This window comes from Rhinichthys klamathensis, unplaced genomic scaffold (assembly GCF_029890125.1).
Source record: "Rhinichthys klamathensis goyatoka isolate OS25496 unplaced genomic scaffold, OSU_Roscu_1.1 h1tg000481l_1, whole genome shotgun sequence".
NCBI lineage: Eukaryota > Metazoa > Chordata > Actinopteri > Cypriniformes > Leuciscidae > Rhinichthys > Rhinichthys klamathensis.
The window spans coordinates 77,178-92,722 of NW_026606968.1; the positions used below are offsets into that span (position 1 = coordinate 77,178).

Here is a 15,545-nt window from a genome sequence, read left to right on the forward strand (position 1 = left end):
CCATAGTCGTCAGCAACCGGGCCCTGAGAGAATATCTCTCGGTAATGTTTCAAGTGAACCAGTCCGTCCAAAGCTATGCTAAGGACTTCCTCTCCATTTGCCATCTCGGAACGCTCGATGAAATCCAGCTCATAGGCCTGTTTCGGAACGGGCTGGATTACCGGATCGCTCGATGGATGCCGAGCGACATTACCGATTGGACTCTGGACCGGTACATTGCTGAGGCTTGCTTCGTGGACTGTTCCATAGCCACGTTCCCGTTCTATCCGGCCGAGCCAGCTCCTCACTGCAGTCTTACCAAACCCGCGACTCACGTATGCCCACTCGAGCCCGTATTCCGCACTGGTCCTGTTGGATTTGCCAATCCGGAGACCGCGGAGGTTCCGCCGGCCGAGTCAAGTGAATCAAGTGCGGCCGACTCAAGTGAGTCAAGTCCCGAGTCAAGTGAGTCAAGTCCCGAGTCAAGTGAGTCAAGTCCCGAGTCAAGTGAGTCAAGTGAGTCAAGTGAGTCAAGTCCCGAGTCAAGTGAGTCAAGTCCCGAGTCAAGTGAGTCAAGTCCCGAGTCAAGTGAATCTAGCCCCGAATCAAGTCCCGAGTCAAGTGAATCAAGTACTGTGTCAAGTGAGTCTACCGAGTCTACTGTGTCAAGTGAGTCTACTGTGTCAAGTGAGTCTACCGAGTCTACTGTGTCAAGTGAGTCTACCGAGTCTACTGTGTCAAGTGGGTCTACTGTGTCAAGTGAGTCTACTGAGTCAAGTACGTCCAGTAGTGAATCTAGCCCAGTGAAGCGCCGTCGCAGAAGGAAGAGAGGGAGGACTCGTTTGGCTCGCCAGGCTCCGGAGGGCGTTCCCAGACTCCTCGCCCTGCCGGCCCCGCCTCTGCGCCTCGCCCTTCCGGCCCCGCCTCTGCGCCTCGCCCTGCCGGGCCCGCCTCTGCGCCTCGCCCTTCCGGGCCCGCCTCTGCGCCTCGCCCTTCCGGGCCCGCCTCTGCACCTCGCCCTGCCGGCCCCGCCTCTGCGCTTCGCCCTGCCGGCGCCCTTCAAGCACCTTCCTCCCGTGGATTTCCCCAAGTATTTTTTGGGGGGGGGCAGGAGGTACCCTGTGAGGGCCTTGGGGGCTGCGTCTACATGGACCTTTGCTAGTAGGTACCCTGAGAGGGCCATGGGGGCGGCATCTACATGGACCTTTGCTCTACTGCCTACGTCTGAGCTTCCTGGATTACTGGTTCCGGCTAGCCCAGTTAGGTGTGATCTACTCCGTTCCCGTGTTCAGTGTGCTCCGCCCTGTTCTACTGTCTGTTGTGCTCCGGCCTGGTTCCCTGCCAAGCATGCCCCGCCTGGGCTGCCTGCGAAGCTTGCTTCTCCGTGGTCCCGGGTCTTGCTCCTGTCTCCAGGTTCCCTGCCTCTCCACGGAACTGGCCCTCCATCCCATCCCCCGTTGACCTCCCCCCAGAGCTCTTAGGAGAGTCTGGAAGCCGCTCCTTAGAGGGGGGGGGTTATGTGACAATCAGCGGCTGGAGTGCCCGCATGAGCTCTGATATAGTTTTGTGAACCTTTGCTGCCTGCCTCTGACCATTGCGTGTTTGACTACGATTCTGGATTGCCCTTGACATCTTTTTAGTTTTTGTCTGCTTGTTCTCAGTTTGTCATCTCCTTCAATAATTCGGGCGGCAGTGGCTCAGTGGTTCATGTGGGTTGTCTACAAACCGGAAGGTTGGTGGTTCAATCCTCGGTTCCACCTGACCAAGTGTCGAGGTGTCCTTGAGCAAGACACCTAACCCCGGCTGCTCCCGACGAGCTGGATGGCGCCTTGCATGGCTGCCGTCGCCCGTCGGTGTATGAATGAGTGTGTGAATGGGTGAATGTGAGGCAAATGTAAAGCGCTTTGGTGGCCATTGGGTCTGTGAAAGCGCTATATAAATGCAGTCCATTTACCATTTACCAATAAATATCTGCGAATGGATCCGACCGCCTCAGCCTCTTCGTGACACCTATAGGCTATATACACTCACCGGACACTTTATTAGGTACCCCATGCTAGTAACGGGTTGGACCCCCTTTTGCCTTCAGAACTGCCTCAATTCTTCGTGGCATAGATTCAACAAGGTGCTGGAAGCATTCCTCAGGGAGTTTGGTCCATATTGACATGATGGCATCACACAGTTGCCGCAGATTTGTCGGCTGCACATCCATGATGCGAATCTCCCGTTCCACCACATCCCAAAGATGCTCTATTGGGTTGAGATCTGGTGACTGTGGAGGCCATTTTAGTACAGTGAACTCATTGTCATGTTCAAGAAACCAATTTGAAATGATTAGAGCTTTGTGACATGGTGGAAGTAGCCATCAGAGGATGGGTACATGGTGGCCATAAAGGGATGGACATGGTCAGAAACAATGCTCAGGTAGGCCGTGGCATTTAAACGATGCCCAATTGGCACTAAGGGGCCTAAAGTGTGCCAGGAAAACATCCCCCACACCATTACACCACCACCACCAGCCTGCACAGTGGTAACAAGGCATGATGGTTCCATGTTCTCATTCTGTTTACGCCAAATTCTGACTCTAACATCTGAATGTCTCAACAGAAATCGAGACTCATCAGACCAGGCAACATTTTTCCAGTCTTCAACTGTTCAATTTTGGTGAGCTCTTGCAAATTGTAGCCTCTTTTTCCTATTTGTAGTGGAGATGAGTGGTACCCGGTGGAGTCTTCTGCTGTTGTAGCCCATCCGCCTCAAGGTTGTGCGTGTTGTGGCTTCACAAATGCTTTGCTGCATACCTCGGTTGTAACGAGTGGTTATTTCAGTCACTGTTGCCCTTCTATCAGCTCGAACCAGTCTGGCCATTCTCCTCTGACCTCTGGCATCAACAAGGCATTTCCGCCCACAGAACTGCCGCTCACTGGATGTTTTTTCTTTTTCGGACCATTCTCTGTAAACCCTAGAGATGGTTGTGCGTGAAAATCCCAGTAGATTAGCAGTTTCTGAAATACTCAGACCAGCCCTTCTGGCACCAACAATCATGCCACGTTCAAAGTCACTCAAATCACCTTTCTTCCCCATACTGATGCTCGGTTTGAACTGCAGGAGATTGTCTTGACCATGTCTACATGCCTAAATGCACTGAGTTGCCGCCATGTGATTGGCTGCTTAGAAATTAAGTGTTAACGAGCAGTTGGACAGGTGTACCTAATAAAGTGGCCGGTGAGTGTATATAATTTTTTTTTTTTTTTTTTTTACATAATTGCTTTTGAAATTACGATTGGTATTAGATGTTAAGTCGTTCTGTTGGATACTATTTGTTCCAGTGTAAAATGGAAATGCATGGCAATTTTATTTTATAATATAAGCAAAAACTAGGCCTATATGGTGTAACAGAGTTTTAGAACTAGACAAATCTCTCTGCATTAATAATAGGATATAAAATGCATTAATAGGCTAATATAAAATTGACAAAAGTCCATGTTTGTGCGGGATTTGAACCCGTGTCATCTAAATGATTGAACCGTAAGTTCTTCCACTCGGCCATGAATTTACTCACTGTGAAATGCCCAAACGTTTGTTTCTCCAGTGTGTTCGCTCACATGAGCAAGAAAACGTTTTATCGTTAGCATATTGTAGACCTTTTACTGTTTTAAAAGATGATATCTTATCTGTAGGACCAAAAATTACGGAGTAGGATAGCCTATTAAGTTCTTTTAGCTGTTATGAGAAAAAATAAATTCAAGTGAAAGCGCCGCCGTGTTTGTTGAACTCTATTTCAACATGTCAGAATAAAACCCGACTTTAGAATAATGCGTAGCGCCACTCGGCGTGATGTGCCAAAACACTTAATTATAAACTTCAATATTTAATTCAAATACATCACAAAACGCTTTGAGACATTTTGAAAAGCCATGAATGTATTAAGGCCACTGGAACCAGGATCATCACTGAAACGCGCTGCATGTTATCTCTCAATACAGGAGCAGAAGCGCCGGTTCAGATTTTATTGTTTGTTGTTTAAACGTGCGTGTTGCATATTTTAAATATATATATATATATATATATATATATATATATATATATATATATATATATATATATATATATATATATATATATATATATATTTGATATGGTCTATTGGTGAATTAGGCTAAGCATTGATTACTGTGGAGGGGGGAAATCCCCCACCAGCATATCACACCTTGTTACACAATGTTTTTAAAAACGTAGCCTATGGAACCCCATGAAGTTTTTTTGTTTTTTTTTCTGCTTTTGAAATTACGATTGGAATTATTATACAGATTGATATAAATTCAGTCAATCTGTTGGATAATATTTGTTCCTTTGTGTAAAATGGAAATGCATGGAATTGTATTTTATAAATAGGCTACCGTGTTTATTCAGGATTTGAACCCGTGTAATCTAAATCTAAATTATTGAAACCTAAGTTCTATCACTCGACCACAACTTTTCTCACTGAGAATTTCCCAGAAGTTCGGTACTTCAGCAGTCAGTGCGCGCACACGAGAGAAGTGCTCTTCAATCCTCTCATTCCTCAATAGTTTAGCGTCATTGCACCTAATTGCGAGAGAGGCCTATTTTAACTTTTGATTCATAAAATGTTCTGCTCTAAAAGTTTGTTATATTCTGTTTAAATGTAGCCTACTTTTACTTTACGTTTTGCTTTCGTTAAATTTAACCGAATCTGTTAGCCTATAGGCTAAACTATTTATGTTTTTATTATTATTATTTTTTTGTTCTAAAGGTTTGTTCTATTCTGTTTCGTTTGTTTATTTTTATTTTATTTTTTACATATTCAATCAGTCTCAACTATTTCATCCTTACTGTTAATTGACATTAGCCCGTTTCAAAATGCGGCAATTGCGGCTGTTTTGATAAATGCCCCTTTGCGCCACCTGGCGGTCATTTCGGGAAGGACTTTGAAATGCGACTAGTTTATTTTTGCCGCGGTGGATTTGCCGCGGCACGAGTCGCGGCAGTAATAGACATTCTGGTTGAGTACCTACTGTAGGGCCTAATATCTGTTTACTGGGACTGCCAGAGGAACTCCCTCATGGTTTTAAGGGTGTTCATCTCTTGCAAATACTATTACATTGTGCCCGCAAAAGCATCTTGTTACAATGGATAACTGACATAACCCCATCAGTGGCTCAGTGGATAAATATTGTTAAGGGCTTTATTCCCAATGAAGCCTTTTCCACTGCACTAAGAGACAAACCCTTTAAATTCAACAGGATCCGGGGTCCCTTTCTAAGATACTTAGGTGTAGATGCGGAACATATGCTATCTTTGGGAATTCAAAATTTAGCTTGGAAGGGGTAGAGGTAATTTTGGGTTGGCTGTTATTATTAGTTTTTTATATTAATTAATTTATTTTTTATTTTATTTTTTTTCCATTCTATTTATGTGTTTTGAAAAATCCCTGTAATGCTTAAAATCGCAACAAAAAAAATTATTTTTTATTTTTATTTTTAAACAAAACTCAGCGAATACTATTCACCCAGGCATGAGCTATTTATCTTTATAATCATTTCAGTGTGTACTTTTAAATTATCTAATTCAAAACTAAAATAAAAATTCTCTGTTTATGTAATCTATATAAAAAGAGAGGTGTCAGCCGTTCTAATTATCGTTCTCTCAGCTCATTATTCTGGTAATGTGACACGCCCATGGAGAGCGCGCGCTATTCAAACGCAAATTATCTGATGCAACACATTGAGACGTGTAATCGCCCACTTAAATGCACTATATTTAGTCAGATTAATGTACTGTCGTCTTGCACGGCTGTGAGGAATAATCCTGGGACAGTGCTGGTTTATTTTCACTTCGAGGAGCGAGGAGCTGAGAATTGTGTACGTTTTTTATTCTTGTGCTTTGTTCTAATCACGATATATAATAACGTTAGTGTCTGTAAACACAAAAATACCCTACTGTTTAAATTTGAATCATGTTTCTGTGTGTGTGTGTGTGTGTGTGTGTGTGTGTGTGTGTGAGAATGAATGAATGAATGCAGAGATGCGCACTGTTACAGACGAAATAAAAGACAACATTTCGTTGACTAGTTTTGGATAGATTATAGAGTTTTACTCTAAAATAGACATCAAATAAGCTTTTGTTAGCAGTTTCTGCTCATATGTTAAATATATAGTATGTTTTGTCAATAAACTAATCAACTAAGATGTTGTAGTGTTTGTTCCAATGCAAGCTATTTCAAAATAATGAATCCTTAACTTTGAAATATGTATGATAAAATGTATTGGCCTACTAAGACATTTATGGAAAAAGACAGTTTTCTTTTCAAGATGTTTCCAACTCTAACTTTGAACCAATTCTGTAGAATGGCCCATATAACCTATTTGAACAGGATTTGTTTCCAAGTATATATATATATATATATATATATATATATATATATATATATATATATGTGTGTGTGTGTGTGTGTGTGTGTGTGTATGCATGTATGTGTATATATATATATATATATATATACATATATATATATACATATATATATATATATATTGTCCTTGCATTCTTTCTTGTGTTACACACCTGAATAAAAGGCTCATTATTATGCAGGGTCTTTGTCTTCTCAGGTGTGAAGCAACTAATTATTCACAATGGGATTGGGCCGTTCACGCCCATTTGCATATTGCCTTGCCAAACAAAATTTTTTTTTCACAATTTAAAAGAATCTATTGTGTTATGTGAATGATTAGGCAGGATGATTTTCAGATTATTTTGAAGCAAAAACTCTAGGCGACAACTTCCATTAGTCAAAAGTCTTGTGGACACATATTTAGTATGTGTTTTGTGGCCTTATTTCAGAAACTTTAATTTTTAGTTTTTTCAATAACCATGCATAAACAATATTCTCTCAAAAATACAAACATGTACATACATGTTGCTCATAAATTATGGTAGCCATGTTTGTGCTAAATAGAGTGTAATTTCACCTGTGCCATTAATATGTTTATAAGGAACTGAAAAAAGCACAAATGTCAGGGCATGTCAAAACATCTCAAGGACCCCAAAAAGACCTTAGACCCCAGAGGGTTAAAAAAAGCCACTAGTGACAAATCTAGTGGCTCTTTGGTCAAATCTCAGTAACCTCCAAATGTTATCAGTCGTGCGAGCGCAAGCTCTTTCTCCTGCCGTCACTCTCTCTAGCTGCGTCTGCCCTGTTCAGTGAATGGCTGAGAGGAGCAGCGGCTCATTCTACTGATGAGCACATGGCCGCAGACAGACGTGAATCAGCAGTGTTTTTCACTGACTTATCACTCATCTGTTTCTCTTTTGTTTTATATTTAAAGAATTTAGTTAGACAATTTTAATTTCCTTTCTTTTCTTGTGCTTATTACTTGTAATACTCACTATAACAGAGATTTAGTTCATCCAGTTCCCGAACTCTCAATTCAGATAATTTTACACATATAAAAAACGTTTAGTCATTCACTATATCATAGTTACTCGTTCTATTGTCTGACAAAAAAAAAAAAAGGAAATGAGAAAATTATTATTGCACAATCGGCTATTTTATATTATATTAAAATACAGTATGTGAGCATGAATTTAGAGAGAAAACATAAGGCAGAACGCAAGAATGACGCGATGACATCATGAATATGCTAATTGACGTATGACGTCATCTAGTGTCTTTTAGGGAAGGCGTTAGCTACTTTCCTTTGAAAACAGTTGGCAACACTGGACTGAATGCACTGAAAAGCCCTCGCGCTACTTGGCTCATAATAGTATCAATATTTCTGTGATACAATAGTTTAAATTATCATAGAAGTACTGGGATAAAAGTTTAAAGCTCAAATTTAAACACTGATGTCTACGGTAGCGATCAAAATAGAGTAAATCAGCTTTTGATAGAAACTTGGCACTTAAAATAACGCATTTATCGATTACATTGTTTCTCCACTAGGTGTCTACAAGTGACTGTTAAAAAATGTATTTGTTCAATTTATTCAAGAGAATGTAGTACTGTATGATGAATTTGTTTAATTTATTTAAGAGAATGTAGTACTGTATGATGCTTTTGAAATGAAACTCAGAAAGATGTGATGAATTGTTTTTGTAAATATGACTTATCTTATACATCATGTAAAGGCTGTATAAGTGTATGATTGAACTTTTCCCCATAGTCTAGTGTTAAAAACAAATCACAATACATTGCAAAATCGAATCGCAATTCTTAAAAATCGCAATACATATCATATCGGCACCCAATTAATTGTATATTGTCTCTTAATACATTAACTACAGCTTAAATACTATTCTATAACATTCATTAACTATAAACTAATAGTTTGAAAATGATAACTGTGTTACTGTAAACTTGTGATAAAGTGTCACCATTATTTCAAACTGGTCGCACTAAGTGTAATTGATCCTTTTGTATGTGATGGAGTGATTCTTCTTTTTCAAAAATAACAAAATAAACAGAGTAAAGATGAATTTGACTGATAACATTATTTTTCTTTTTAGGATTTCTATAGTTATGGTGATATATTGTTATTGTGTGTTATTTCGGCCATGACAATCATGTAGTGATAAATCTGATATGATGACAGCGCTGATTCAGGTGAAACACACACCACTTCCCTATTTTCAGCTGCACACACACATTTTGAGGCAATGCTCACGCTCTTGCAAAAGGTCTGTTTGCACAAGCATTACAAGGCAAGTTGATTTACAGCAAACATTTGTGCTTTAAAAACCCTCTTCACTGTATCCTGCATCTGTTGTCTGGTTTGTAGTTCGTCTGGTTAATTAAACTGTTAGATTTACTGTCTTTTGTGGGATAAAAATATAGTAAGATGTAAATGTTCCTCTTCAGGGAGACTCCTCACCACTGCCTTGTACCGCTGGCAGGATCTGACGGTTCAAGCAGGAATCTGTCGCTGAACCACCGGATGGGGCCAATGCCAAACATATATTGTATAAACTATTTCATTCACTCAGAGTCTTTATGGTAGAGATGATCTTACCTCAGTTCCTCCAGTTTACTGTGAGGATTTGCCAGTAGATCAGAAAGCTGCTTGACTCCTGAGTTTCCGAGTTTATTCCCAGACAGATCCAGTTCTCTCAGGTGTGAGGGCTTTGATCTCAGAGCTGAAGCCAGAGCACCACAACCTTCATCTGTGACACCACAATCACTCAACCTGTAGAGAACAATGACACACATTAAGCCTATATCCAGAGATAAACATAACACTGCACCAATTACAAATTTCTAGGCCGATTCCAATTTCTGATTTTTCATTGAGTTTGACCTGACGCGACCGGTGCGATAGACCGGCCTGCGGGATGTAATGTAATGCTGTTAAAATGATAGGAAAAATCACAGCGAAATCAGCAACAAACAACAGTAATTGACTTTTAAAGCTCAAAGTGATTCAATGGTTGTATAATCAGATTTAATTATATCTAAATCTAATCTGTGATTTGATAATCAGGATATGTCTGCTATTTTATGTGTGTGTGTGTATGTCTGTTCTTGTTTTTTAAAGGAAGTTCAAACAAAACTGAAAATGTACTCATCATTTTCTCTTAAGATTGGATGAGTTGGTTTCTTTTGATGAACACAAAGAACACATTTTGAGGAATGTTGGTGACCAGACAGGTAACTGGAATGTAACATTAAATTGGAAAGTGGTTCTCTACAGATTAAACATTTATTTTTTTAATTTCTGCTGTGTTCAACAGAAGGAAGAAACTCAGACAGGCATCGTACAAGTGGAGGTGAGGAAATGTTGACAGAATTTAAATTTTTGGTTGAACTATTCCTTTAGTGGATAATTGCCGTTTTATTTTAACAGTTAATAAATTAAAAGTTAATTCACAGATAAGCATGTGTTTACACCACAGTTTTCATATCTAAACATTTTTAAGGTTTTTGTTTGCTAAAAAGGTTTTGTTTGTCAAAATACTGTTGTCATACTGTTGTGAGTTTGACAACAGTATTTTGACAGTCATTCAATAGTGCCACATTATAAGCAACCATTTCCTGTATAAAATGTAACCAAAGCAACCTTATTTTATTTTGTTACCTACATTTATTTACAGGTGGATTAATGTTTGTATATGTATTTATTAATTTTGTATTAATTTAATATTTTGTCTTTTAGCTGCTGTGAGAAAAAAATCGTCTGACACAACATGCTCCCGATCAGGAGATAGAAGCAACTATACAAGATGGCTTCAGCTTGCTCCTGATAGAGATGGAGGAAGGAGAGAGCGCTTGAGGAGAAAAGAGGGGCTGCAGAGCTGTACTTCACTTCCTGAGAACTATTTTTTTCTCCCTCACACATACACAAATTCTGATGTGTAAATTTGTTTTTAAGTAATTGTTTTAATTTGCTCTATGTTTGTTGAGAGTAAAATTACATTATAATATGGTTACATTTCAGTGCTAGATTCATTCATAGATTAATTTAGTTAGAATTGGAAAATGTTGTATACTTGGCTGTTCAGGCAACTAAAATAGTGTTCACACAACTCTAGCTGTATTACTACAATATTACTACAATAAGTAAGCTACTGTTTAAAGGAACACTCCACCGTTTTTTCATATTAAACTTTTTTTTTATTTTTTATTAAACAGACCATTAATATATTAAACAGACCATTAAACTATGTTATTGCCTTATAACATATAATGGATAACTATAATGTATGGCAGAATAGCACTTGATAGCACTTCAACTCGGTGCAGTAATATCATCACTCTTAATCCTCTCCCGATGATATAGTTATATTACTGCGCCGGGTTCAAGTGCTATTCCGCCATACATTATTATCCATTTTACCCGCTTAGAAAAGCGCCATGTTTTATTTTGTTTCACCATACTTGGTCGTGTAACTGTATTTAAATAGGGAAAACGTGGAGGTGTTTGGTCGCTTCTAACTTCATCTCTGTTTGGATCCTAATGAATGAACTGGGCTAAGCTAAGTGCTATCAAAATGTTGCCGCGCGTCAGAGCGATTGAGTGCCACACTGAGACGAGAGAGGTATGTATCAACTCGTCTTAGTTAAGGGAATAACATAGTTTAATATGAAAAAACGGTGGAGTGTTCCTTTAAGACAGACCAGAACATTTTGAAATTAAATGCACTTTGAGGTAATAGGATGTTGCGCTTTGAATGTACAAAAAAAAAATAGCCTTCACACAGTTACACAATTCTAGATGTGAATTTTCATTATTATTAAATGTTTTGGCTTGTGCATTACTACAATAAGTAACTGTTAAAGACAGACAAGAACATTTTGAAATTAAATGCACTTTTTTGAGGTGCTAATAAGATGTTAAGCTTTGAATGTACTAAAATAGCCTTCACACAGTTACACAATTCTAGATGTAATTTAAAAATGTATTTTTGGCGTGTACATTATTGTTAAATAAAGCAATTTTCAGAATTTAATTTTCCTGTGACTTATTTGTTCATATGGTTTGGTAAGATTAGGCTGAGTTATGGCTCAGTTTTGGGGTTTCTGGTGTTGATAAGGTTAACTTATGGCTGAGACTTGGTACCAAAAATAAAACCTGTTTTGGTCCTATTCAGGGCCAGTTATGGCCCATGTGTGACTCTTGTCCTTAATCCAGTTCTGGGCCACTTCAGGGCCAGTTAAGGGTTAACTGGCTGAGATTCGGGCCAGTTATGGCCCATGTGTGACCCTTGTCTTTAATCCAGTTCTGGGCCACTTCAGGGCCAGTTAAGGGTGATTAACTGGCTGAGATTCGGGCCGGTTATGGCCCATGTGTGACCCTTGTCTTTAATCCAGTTCTGGGCCACTTCAGTACCGTCATTCTTTGCGGTACTTGGGCCGAGGGAAAAGTGATTGTGTGGCCCGGAGCTGGGCCAGAAAACATTTGCTATGTGGGTGCTCACGCGCTGCTCCCGGTGTGAATGCACTCATTGATTAACATGCATGCCGAAAAAAAAAAAAAAAACGCGCTGCTCACGCTTGCGGTGTGAAACGGCAGTAATTCACAAGGTTTCCTACATGTGCGTTCTGCGTGCACGTGTGATACTGATGTTGTTCGATGTTAATCATGCGGCACCCGGGTGCATTTGACCAGCATAAAATCGCAATTTTTTTGTTTACCGCTTTAAAATAGATTTTTCTTATTCCATAATCAATATTTATTAAAATTAAATTGCAGCTTTACAAAAGGTATTTTAAACCTCATAATAGTATGTACAGTCTGTACAGTCTGTATAAGTGTATGATTTAACTTTTCCACATAGTCTGGTGTTAAAAACAAATCACAATACATATTGTATCGGCACCCAATTATTTGTATATAGTCTCTTGACATCAAATGAAAAAAGTAGCAAGACTCTTGAGAAACCAGCAGTTGGACATGTTCTTCAGATTTGCGTGTGTGGATGGGCGAAAGTAACATCAACCCATGGTCTTAACCCCCTGGGGTCGGCAATCGCACCGGCACAACGGGCTCAATCTTTTTTTCTTATCAGTGCAAAAGAGACTCAAATTACTCTGTTGATTTTGATCTTACATATAAGTGCTGTACATCATTAGATCCTGTTAAGTGTCTATTTTTTTTGTGGATACTCACAATAGAAACAAAGTGTTCTGCTTGTTGCCAAATAAAGAAAAAAAAACTTGATGCGAGTTCTGCATTCTCTCTGTCAGTGAAGTCCATTCTGAAACGCGTCCGAAGATTAACTGTAATTAAGTACATACTTGTCAAAAAAGGCACGAAAGATTTTTCGTTATGAAGCTGAAATTCTCTTCTTTTAAATGAAGTAATTTATATAAAAAACAACTATTCTAAGTTTATGTAATCTGTATGAAAAGAGAGAGATGTCAGTCTTTTTCCTTTCAGCTAATTATAGCGTATGACATGTTAATGTGGCCACGCCCACTGAGAGCGCGCGCTATTCAAACGCAAACGTTGAGGCAAGCCATGAAAACGCCCACATCAGCTGCATAAAACATCCAAAAAGTTACCTCAGAAGTGCTGGTAGTTTCATTTCGAGGAGCACGGATCCAGCTGATGAAGTAAGTTTATTCTTAAAGGCACACTATGCAAGAATTGTACCTTAATATAACAGCTTCAAAGTCATTTCGGTGGTAAACAAACTCATAGTAGGGCGAATCATCCTGGTAGTAAAGCTTGGGGGGGGGACGCCGCTGGAAAAACCAGCAATGCAAGATTGAGAGGAGCGCCCCCGACAAATTTCGCGAGAATCACGACATTCTTTACGGCAACGACGTCACACACATCAACAACAACATATGAAGCACGAAGACACTTGCGCGCATTTCAGACGTGATACTCGACGATGAATAAAGGAAAGAAAATGCGGTCGGAAGAGATTAGGAAAAGGAAAAGAGAATCTGACCGCGTAAGGAACCGGAAAAGAGTCCCTGATTCGCCCTCGCTATGTGTGTCCATGTTGTGTGAGTGGGCGCGGCTGATCAGCGCGGCTGATGAGCTGATCAGCGCCAGCTGTTTTGAATGAGGATGTCCTATATATTGTTTGTTACCTCGTCCTGTCTTTGTCAGATGGTTGTTGAGGCTACCAGGGTTCTACTCGCCGTGTTCTCCTGCATTCCAGTCCTGTACCCATGCAGTGATTTCCTGAGATTTTCCCGGAGGAATTTCTACCTGTTCCTGCATCTGTGTCTGCCCACTGCGTCCCTGCGTTGCCGAGCCTGAGTCTTCTTCTGCCTGCTTCCATTTTGACCCACACAAAAATCTACTATTGTGCTCCATAAATTACTGTTTACTCGCAACTGAATCCTTTGACTATTTCCTTCAGAGTTGTGACAGTCGCACTCGGTCGGGCTTTCGCCTTTCACTAGACGGTGCGAGCTAAAAAGCAGCTGGATGCAACCGCAATGCTGATCTGGTGATCTTGTTGATGGACTAGTAAATAAATCTCTTATTTCTAAACTTGTTTGTGTTCTATGTTGTTGTATGTGTTCTTGCTTGTAGTATGCCATTTTTTTACGATGCTGTTCATTCATCCATTGTTGATAATTAGACCAGTCCAATAATTTTCACATATGTCTAGCTAGCTATTTACGACAGTGCAAGTATTCCACAGCGACTATAGGGGTCGCTGTTTGACAAAAACACAATTTCTGCATAGTATGCCTTTAAGTGCTTTGTTCTAATCGCGTTATTGAATAGTGTCTGTAAACTGCAAAAAGACTGTTTAAATATGAATCGCGTGTCTTTGTGTGAATGAATGAATGGCACAGACGCGTGCGCGATGTTATTACAACATCTGTGCGTTCATTCACTCTCGCTCCTACATTAGTAAACGTTATTTTTAGATTAACACATCCAAACTATATTGCTATAGCCAACCGAGATTTGTTCTAATCGCGATATAGAATAATGTCTGTAATGACAACATGTCGTTGACTAGTTTTGGATAGATTATAAAGTTTTTACTCTAAAATAGACATCAAAGAAGCTTTTGTTAGACAGTTTCTGCTCATATGTTAAATATATAGTATGTTTTGTCAAAAATAAACTAATCAACTGTTATAGTGTTTGTTCCAATGCAAGCTAGGCTATATCAAAATAATGAATCCTTAACTTTGAAATATGTATAATAAATTGTATTGGCCTACTTTAAAAAAATAATACTTTATAAGAGATGTATGGAAAAAGACTATTTTCTTTTCAAGATGTTTCCAACTCTAACTTTGAACCAATTCTATAGAATGGCCCATAAAACCTATTTGAACAGGATTTGTTTCCAGGTATGACTAAAAATGTGCTTTTGACTTTCATTTATATTTTGATTATTTATATATATATATATACATACGTGTGTGTATATATGTACGTATATATATTGTCCTTGCATTCTTTCTTGTGTGACACACCTGAATGAAAGGCTCATTATTATGCAGGGTCTTTGTCTTCTCAGGTGAGAATCCCCTAATTACACATGAGGGGGTTGGGCCGTTCACGCCCATTCGCATATTGCCTTTCCAAACAAAAAAATGTTTTTCACAATTTATAACAATCTATTATTTTATGTGAATGATTAGGCAGGATGATTTTCAGATCATTTTGAAGCAAAAACTCTAGGCCACAACATCCATTAGTCAAAAGTCTTGTGGACACATATTTAGTAAGTGTTTTGTGGCCTTATTTCAGAAACTTTAATTTTTAGTTTTATCAATAACCATGCATAAACAATATTCTCTCAAAAATACAAACATGTACATAGATGTTGCTCACATATTATGGTAGCCCTGTTTGTGCTAAATAGAGTGTAATTTCACCTGTGCCATTAACATGTTTAGAAGCAACTGAAAAAAGCACAAATGTCAGGGCATGTCAAAACATCTCAAGGACCCAAAAACACCTTAAGAACCCAGAGGGTTAAGGTACATCAAGGACGGAAGAAATGCCTGAAAACCACCAACCCAGGGCCAGATTCCTGAAAACCACCAACCCAGGACCAGATTCTGTCAAGAAGAAGGTTAAATCAGTCGGATGAGAATCAACGGCAGGAAGAACCCCACAGTC

At 39.4% G+C, this 15,545-nt stretch overlaps 1 protein-coding gene across 50 annotated transcripts in view; it reads right to left on the reverse strand.

Annotated features, from left to right (window-relative positions):
* LOC130072179 (protein NLRC5-like) overlaps positions 1 to 15,545 on the reverse strand; it is a 912,375-nt gene that overhangs the window by 11,523 nt on the left and 885,307 nt on the right. For 49 of the 50 annotated variants that reach the window (XM_056237149.1, XM_056237148.1, XM_056237144.1 and 46 more), the window contains one exon: positions 9,009 to 9,182. The exons of the other annotated variant lie outside the window; for it this stretch is intronic. In XM_056237149.1, the coding sequence (XP_056093124.1) occupies positions 9,009 to 9,182 (174 nt within the window). The remainder of the gene's footprint in view (positions 1 to 9,008; positions 9,183 to 15,545) is intronic. 50 annotated transcript variants of the gene reach the window in all.